The 9,303-nt window shown below is 36.6% G+C and overlaps 1 protein-coding gene across 1 annotated transcript in view; it reads left to right on the forward strand.

The window, feature by feature from the left end:
* Positions 1–9,303, forward strand: part of CLASP2 (cytoplasmic linker associated protein 2) — a 222,189-nt gene that overhangs the window by 162,544 nt on the left and 50,342 nt on the right. Inside the window, 3 exon segments of the mRNA XM_017892934.1 lie at positions 715–858; positions 6,920–7,063; positions 8,186–8,292. Coding sequence (XP_017748423.1) covers positions 715–858; positions 6,920–7,063; positions 8,186–8,292 — 395 coding nt within the window.

The following is a 9,303-nucleotide window of genomic DNA, read 5'->3' on the forward strand; positions in this document are numbered from 1 at the left end:
GTATATATATACACAATGGAATATTTTTATCCACAGAGGTGTTGTCTTTTCTTCGGTGGTACTTGTGTAACTCATTTTTGTGACAGTTCTTTTGGAAGGCAGGTCTAACAACTAGTAGACTCACTGAGGAACCTCATCTCATTGTGTGAGTCTGTGTTTAACAACAACAACAACAAAAACTATGTTGCTCACCTTGATTGCTCCCTTGATTTGCCATACCTTTTTTTTTAAACACTTTGGTTCATTTTCCCAAAAACAAAATTACAGTATTAATAAAGACTAGCTCCCTGTGAGGCTGGCCAAGAGTCAGCCATAAGTTCTGATGGCTGATTTAAGGAAATGTTTATAATCTTGTCAAGATAGTCTTCAGCAGTTGTTCAAACCTTGGGAATGAAACACCTGGGACCTTGAAGTTCTGATTGTGTGTGAAAAACAAAAGTCATCAACATTCTCATATACTTGTACCTCAGGTAGGTAGGTGATTGTATCATGTGGCTGGGCATGATGGCTCATGCCTATAATCGCAGCTCTTTGGGAGGCCGAGCTGGGAGGATTGCTTGAGGCCAGGAGCTCAAGACCAGCCTGGCCAACATAGTAAGACCCTATCCGTATATTAAAAAAAATCATCATCATCACCTGATTATTTTTGAAATGTTCTCTAGTGTCTCACAATAACCATCTTTCTGTCCTTTCTCTTTGTGCTTTCCTGTGCAGGTGAAGGTTGCTATCCTTAAATACATAGAAACTCTGGCCAAACAGATGGATCCAGGAGATTTTATAAATTCCAGTGAAACTCGCCTAGCAGTGTCTCGGGTCATCACTTGGACAACAGAACCAAAAAGTTCTGATGTTCGGAAGGTATGTTTTAATATGAGGTTTAGAAGATAAATTGGGAAAAATGTCAGTTATTATGGATTGCCAGTGAAGTAAGCTAATATTTTCAGCACCTTAGCAATTAGCAGTGAGTTATGAAGAGCTTTTTAAAAAAATCTTTAAAATTGTTTCAAATTTTATCTAATTAATGTGAGTGTAATTTTCAAACCTAGAATCAAAAGTAGCTGCCCTTACAATTCTCCCTCTAGTTTTATAACCATTCAGAGTATTTCAAATCATTCCCCTTGCATTTACCTATACATTTCAAATAAGAAACTTACACTATTGTTTGATTTATCAATTTTTAGACTTATTTTAATCTGTTGATAAATGTAGACATTAGGTATATCCGTCTATCTTGGTAAGTGAGGACTTAGCTTTCTCATACTTTCTGTATCCTTTCTAAGGTATTCATAAAATACTTACGAATCAATTACTAGTTATCAGTAGAAAAGATTTACATTTGACTATGCAGGTATTCACTTCTGTACCAAGTGATTTGCGACTGCTTGCTTTCTTACAGAAACGTTACATGTCCTAGAGTTGATCATTTGGCTTGCTTTTTCATTTGCCTACATTTTTTTTTTAAGTATCATAATATTTTCAACATCTCTGCTATACGTGTATGGCTATTACTTTTCACATGCTGAAAAACATAGATTAAACTTATTTTATTTTCTAGAGAGCTCCTTCCAAGACGTTCCGTTGTTTTCTCCAGTTTTGATATGTTTCTCCCCAGGCCTGCTGCACACACGTCTGCCTGCAATTTCTCTTGAGCATCTTCCTGAGACTTATCTTCATCTCTGTTTACTTCTTGCATTTTTTTTTTTTTTTTTAGACACAGAGTCTCGCTTTTTCACCCAGGCTGGAGTGCAGTGGCATGACATTGGCTCACTGCAACCTCCACCTTCCGATTCAAGTGATTCTCATGCCTCAGCCTCCTGAGTAGCTGGGATTACAGGCTAATTTTTGTGTTTTTAATAGAGGTGGGGTTTCACCATATTGGACCAAGCTGTTCTCAAACTCCTGTCCTCAAGTGATCTGCCCACCTCGGCCTCCCAAAGTGCTGGGATTACAGATGTGAGCCACTGCACCCAGGCTGTTTCTTGTATCTTGTATTTACTTCTATTTACTTTCTTTTCTGGTGAATCATTTCCATCAACATTTGCTGCAAAAGGAGTACACATAGGCTGTACGCATTTGGCTCACGCCTGTAATCTCAACACAGGTAGGCTGAGACAGGGGAATTGTCTGAGCTCAGGAGCTTGAGACCAGCCGGAGCAACATGGCGAAACCCTATCTCTACTAAAAAATATAAAAAATTGGGTGTAATGGCATGCACCTGTAGCCCTAGCTACCTGGGAGGCTAAGGTGGGAGGATCACTTGAGCCCAGGAAGTCGAGGATGCAGTGAGAAAGATCATGCCACTGCACTCCAGCCTGGGTGACAGAGTGAGACCTTATCTAATAAAAAAAAAAAAAAAGTACACAGAATATACATTTTTTGTGATCTCTATTTCCAGTGATGAGCACTGCACCCAACAACAGAAGAATATTCTTCTCAAGTACACTTGGAACATTCTGCATGCTAGGCCATGAAACAAATCTCAATAATTAAAATGATAGAACTAATACACAGTATGTTCTCTGACCACAATAGAATGAAATTAGAGTCAATAATAGAAAGGAGTTTGGAAAATCGACAGACAGCTCACTCTTAAGTAATCAGTGGGCCAAAGAGGAAATCAAAAGAGAAATAAGAAAATTCACTGAGAAATACATTGAGATGAGTGAAAATGAGGACATGGCATACCAAAATGTATGGGATAAAGCTAAAGCAGTGGTTCTAGGGAAATTTGTCATACTCTTAATGCCTACAATAAAAAGATAGCTCTCAAATCAGTAATCCAGTTCACCACCATAACACACTGGAAAAAGAAAAGCATACTAAACCTGAAGATAGCAAAAGGGAGGATATAATCAAGATAAAAGCAAAAGTTAATGAAATAGAGACTGGGAAAACCAGTGAAACCAAAAGCTGGTTCTTTGGAAAGATCAACGAAATTGACAAACCTTTAGCTAAACGTATCAGGGTAAAAAGAGAAAACATTCAAATTACTAGAATTATAAATGTACTGGGTGTGGTGGCTCACACCTGTAATCCTAACACCTGGGTGTGGTGGCTCACACCTATAATCCCAAGGTGGGAGGATCACTTGAGGCTGGGAGTCCGAGACCAGCCTGAGCAATATGACAAGAACTCATCTATGCAAAAAAATTCAAAATTAGGTAGATATGGTGGTGCATGCCTGTAGTCCTAGATACTCAAAAGACTGAAGCAGGAAGATCACTTGAGCCAAGGAGTTCAAGGGTGCTCTACTAAAAATACAAATATTAGCCGGGTGTGGTGGCACATGCCTTTACTCCCAGCTACTCAGGAGACTGAGGCAGGAGAATGGCCTGAACCTGGGAGGCAGAGGTTGCAGTGAGCCGAGATCGCGCCACTGCACTCCAGCCTGGGCAACAGAGCAAGACTCTGTCTCAAAAAAAAAGAAAAATTATAAAACGTTTTCTAAAACTTTTTTAAAATCTGTAAGTATGTATTTGATTTAAAGACTTTAAAATTATTTTAATATGACTACTGAGCTTATAAAAAAATCTTAGGTGAAATGAACAAATTCCTAGAAAGATACAAACTACCAAAACTGACTCAAGAAGAAATAGATAGTATGAATAGAACTATAACAGGAAATTGATCTAGTATTCAAAAATTATGCACAGGCCAGGCACGGTGGCTCACACCTGTAATCCCAGCACTTTGGGAGGCTGAAGCAGATGGATTGCCCTAGCCCAGAAGAGACCAGCCTGGGTAACATGGTGAAACCCTGTCTATGCAAAAATTAATTGAGTGTGGTAGCATACATCTGTAGTCACAGCTACTCGGGAGGCTGGGGTAGGAGGATCATTCGAGTCTGGGAGGTCGACGTTGCAGTGAACTGTGATCACACCACTGCACTCCAGCCCGAGTGACAGAGCAGCACCCCATCTCAAAAAAAAAAAAATACATAAAATAAAACTGCACAAAGAAAAGCCCAGGCTCAGATGGCTTCATTGGTGGTAAATTCCACCAAACAATTAATAGCAGTTCTTCACACAATTCTCCAAACAAGCAGAAGAGGAAGGAATACTTCCCAGTTTATTCTATGAGACCAGTTTTATTCTGATACCAAAACTAGACAGAGACATCACACATCAAAGAAACACTACAGACCAGCATCTCTTTATGAATATGAATGCCTTAATCTTCAGCAAAATGCTGGCAAGCCAAATGTAGCAACATATATAAAAGAATTATATACCATGACTCTATTAGTTCGTTTTCATGCTGCTGATAAAGACATATTTGAGACTGGGCAATTTACAAAAGAAAGGTTTAATTGTACTTAGTTTCACGGGACTCGGGAAGCCTCACAATCATGGCAGAAGCCAAGGAGGAGCAAATAATGTCTTAAGTGGATGTCAGCAGGCAAAGAGAGAGAGAATGAGCCAAGTGAAATGGGTTTCCCCCTTGTCAAATCATCCGATTTCGTGAGACTTACTCACTACCACAAGAACAGTGTGGCGGAAACCACCCCCATGATTCAGTTGTCTCCCACGGGGTGCCTCCAACACGTGGGAGTTATGGGAGTATAATTCAAGATGAGATTTGGGTGGGGACACAGAGCCAAACCATATCAATGACCAAGAGGGGTTTATCCCAGGAATGTAAGGTTAGATTAACATCCAAAAATCTATTAATGTAATATACCATATCAATAGTAAGAATACAGAAACCACATAATCATCTCAATAGACACAGGAAAATAGAACACTTAAAACAGGAATAAATCGTCATGAACTCGGATTTGTCAGTGGATCCTTCAATATGGTATCAGAAGCTTAGGCAACAAATGGAAAAACAGATAAGTTGGATTTCATCAAAATTTAAATTTTGCGATATTCCAAGAACAAGAATACTGATGTGACTATAGAAATTATTGGCACATTTTTAAGTCACGGAGTAATATGATTTATGTTTTTAAAGATTATGCTGTCTGATGTGACACAAATGGACTAGTATAAGGGAGAAGAAAGAAGAAAAGGGAGAGCTGATACTGAAAGGAATCTAAGTCCTCATCTGTTGTAGGAAATACTAGAAAATGTCTCAAGCTGATCAGTGAAGAAAAAATTTTATAAACCTATGAATCCTAACTATTTGTAAAAGCAAGCATTACAAAAGGGAACTCTGGAGAGCTGAACAATAGAATTGAGATTTATAAAACCTTTTCTAAAACTGTTTTTAAAAATCTGTATGTATGTATTACTTTGATAGAAAGACTACAAGTAGAAATTTGTATTTCTACAAAAAAGAAATATGAAATATATCTAGTAAAACAAATATGACATTAGGAAATTTAAAACCGCAAGAAAGGAAGGATATGATCAAAGTATACTAACGCTATGTATTTTATGTCATATGGTGTTAGTACAGAAATAGACAAATAGATCAATGGAACGTGAAGGAAGGTCCAGAGACACTTAGGTTTATATAGGAGATTAGTTCATTATACAAGTGTCATTTCAAGTCATGAGGAAAGGATATACTCATTGGTAAAGGGTTTGGGAGCTATTGGGATGTCTGTCCCTACAGGGGAAATAAAGCTGAATCTCCAAACCAAAGTAAACTAGATGGAATAAAGTATATATTAACAATTACTAGTTCATTTGCTCAGGTTTACTTGTGGTCCATTCAATGTGGTGGTTCCAAAAAAAGTATGAGATCGTAACTTTTGTTTTCAAACTACAAATATTAATAGCTTTATTTAAGCACTATTAACATGTTAGATACCCAGAGTATATACCCACACAACTTATACTTTTTGTTTTTAACAAAATGTGCTCATATTATAGCGCTCCTTTTTTTATTCCTTCCCTTTTGAGATTAAGTCTCAGTCTGTCTCCCAGGCTGGAGTGCAGTGGCACGATCTCTGCTCACTGCAACTTCCACTTCCCAGGTTCAAGAGATTCTCTGGCCTCAGCCTCCCAAGTAGCTGGGATTACAAGCACACACCACCACACCCAGCTAATTTTTGTATTTTTAGTAGAGATGAGGTTTCATCATGTTAGCCAGACTGGCCTCGAACTCCTGACCTCAAGTGATCCACCTGCCTTTGCCTCCCAAAGTGCTGGGATTACAGGTGTGAGCCACTGCACCTGGCCTGTTACAGCAGTCTTATAGTTTTTCTTCAACAGTATATAATAGACCTTTCTCAATTTCTACATTGAGAGCTATATCATCTTCCAAGATTGTGTTGTATAGTATTCCATCGTTCCAATATAACATAATTTAACCATTCCCCTTAGTGTTCTATATTCCGTTGTATTTTTCATAGAGTGGGTTCAGAAAGGTCCAAAATGAAGTGTGCAGATTTGGATACATGTCATGTGATCATAAATGATTTGAGTTTCTCCTTAATTAAGTATATAATTTGAATTTCAAAGTTTGGCTTTTAGTAATGCAGTTGATTACTTCAGAAGCAGAAAAGAATTGCATAACTTTTCTTAACTGATGTGAGTAAGCTGTATTTTGTTCCCATTTCCACAGAACATACTTTAGCTTCAAATTGTAGAGCTGTTATGTTAACTGCTTGTGAGAAGATTAGATATTATTTCTCCTTGTAATCGTTTATTAGAAAACTAAAATACTGTAGTAGTATGTAACAGAGTAACCCTGGAAACCATCATGGTTAACTTTTCCATTGTCTGTTAGGTAATATTTGTTATGCTTTTCATATTCCCTTCTTACCTTCAAAAAAACTGGTAGGCTAATTTTTTTTTTTTTTTTTCCTTCCAGCAAAACAGCTTGAAAGCAAATAAGAATATCTTCCTTTTCCTTTTTGGGAAAGATGGTCAAGCTTCATGCTATTGAACAGCAATGTAGGGAAAGAAAATGGTCTCGTTTGAGTAACAAAAATATATTCATTTACTGTATGCCTTTGTTTTTTTAGGCAGCACAGTCTGTACTGATTTCATTATTTGAACTCAATACCCCAGAGTTTACAATGTTATTAGGAGCTTTACCAAAAACTTTTCAGGATGGTGCTACGAAGCTTCTTCATAATCACCTTCGAAACACTGGCAATGGAACCCAGGTAATTCTTACTTATTTTCTTGGCTGTTATATAATGTGATGGTTGATTTAACAATAATTGCTTTCTTTTATACGAGGTAAACTTGATCCTTAATATATAATTTTTGCATCTTTATTTGGCAGCATTTCCTGAGCAGAATTAAATATTGTCTTGGAAGAATCCCTATGCCTGTCCTATTTATATAATATTATACTTTGTGTACAGTAGGATGGTGGTAAACAGTGGCCAGGTATGAACAAGAAAAGCAAAATGTGAGCAAAACATAGATGAGAGCACCAGCTGGAAGCCATTAGAATCAGGACATGCTCTTTAGATGAACCAATTCTTACTTGAGGACTAACAGGGATGACTTACTCCAGGGTTAACAAATAAGATTCGAAGGAGGTAGTGCTTTAAGAAGTGTGGTCACATTAAATGATCGCAGGTTTGTCAGTCCATTTATACTTGGATGTGCAGGAATTTGTTTTGAAGAAGTAAGTTCTGAGTAAACAAAACATTGAAATACGTATATTTATGTGTTTGTGTATACATATATATTTTACTCGTATGTAATAATTTACATTATATGCTTAAAGAATTGAACTAAAACATTAAAAAGAAAGACATTTGATAGCAAATAAAAGAGATACACTGATGGCAGGCTTAAAGTCTGAGGAGGGTTAAAAGTAATCCTAAAACAATTTCTTGTGAACCAGAGTCAGTCATCTTTTTGAAGGGAGTAGGGATTATTTTATCATATCTTAAGAATAGGTATATTAGTAGTATGACCAGATTTAACTCGCTTGGTGTAAAGCAAAGTCAAGGAGGGATAAAATTTGAGCGTTAGTAATGGTTAGAAGAAGGAAATTAGCTCAGAACAGGAAGCTAATTTAAAATTATATTCAATCCTTGAGGGAAAGGATGTTGATAATATTTGAGAACAGGAAGCAGGTGAGAACAGAAAAAGACTAAAGAGTTATATTACTAAATAGGGAGAAATTTTCCCCTGGAAACCAGACATAAGTACATGAATATTTAAAGTATTAACCTGTAAATATGGCCCTTTAATATGGTTCAACCTAATGTTTGTGTTAAGTGAATTTACCTGTAATATGTTAATATTTCTTTGACTCCTTTCATCAGAGTTCCATGGGGAGTCCTTTGACAAGACCAGCACCACGATCACCAGCTAACTGGTCCAGTCCTCTTACTTCACCTACCAATACATCACAGAATACTTTATCTCCAAGGTAATAAAAGGATGATTTTTCATGATGGTTTGTATTTGTAAATTCCCATTGTTTGTTTTTTGTTTGTTTGTTTGTTTGTTTGAGGCAGAGTCTTGCTCTGTCCCCCAGGCTGGAGTGCGGTGATGTGATCTCAGCTCACTGCAGCCTCCACCTCCCAGGTTCAAGTAATTCTCCTGCTTCAGTCTTCCAAGTAGCTGGGATTACAGGCGCGCCCTACACCCGACTGATTGGTGTATTTTTGCTAGAGACAGGGTTTCACCATGTTGGCCGGGCTGGTCTCGAACTCCTGACCTTAGGTGTTCTGCCCGCCTCGGCCTCCCAAAGTGCTGAGATTACAGGTGTGAGATATCACCCCTGGCTGTAAATTCCATTCTTAAGAAAGCAAGCATTGATATAATTCAAGTCAATTCCCACTTGACTTAAAAGGTCTTAGAAAAGTAGAAACTTAGCACATTAAAAAAATTCAAAGTTTATTTGAAAGCCAACTACTTAAATGATAATATGTAGGATATAGAATTTTTTAATAAGTGGAAAGAAAACCTACTGACAGCTTTTTGAAATAAATTACTGTTTATTACATTAAATGACATAGTTATGTTTCTCAGAGATGCTGTATAAATCCAGTAAACTGCAAATTGTGTCTTTCAGTTACATTATACTACTCAGTATAAGTGGTGATGAGGTCAGTTATAATGATGAGTTTAAAAAATTAAGCTTGCAAATAAAACATAAATAACAAATGGGGAGGGTTAAATATATAATGAATATATGGCATATCATATATGTGTAATATATAATGAATTACATATATAATAAATTACATATATCATGAATTACATGTTTATATAAAATAAATTACATATATAATGAATTACATGTATGTCATATAATGAATTACATATATAATATGTCATATATTTATATATTTATGACATATTAGGTCATATTATGCTTTTCATATTCAGAATGATTTATTTCATACTCAGAATGATTATAACTGATTTATATTCA

Source organism: Rhinopithecus bieti, unplaced genomic scaffold (genome assembly GCF_001698545.2).
Source record: "Rhinopithecus bieti isolate Rb0 unplaced genomic scaffold, ASM169854v2 scaffold_22039, whole genome shotgun sequence".
Lineage (NCBI taxonomy): Eukaryota > Metazoa > Chordata > Mammalia > Primates > Cercopithecidae > Rhinopithecus > Rhinopithecus bieti.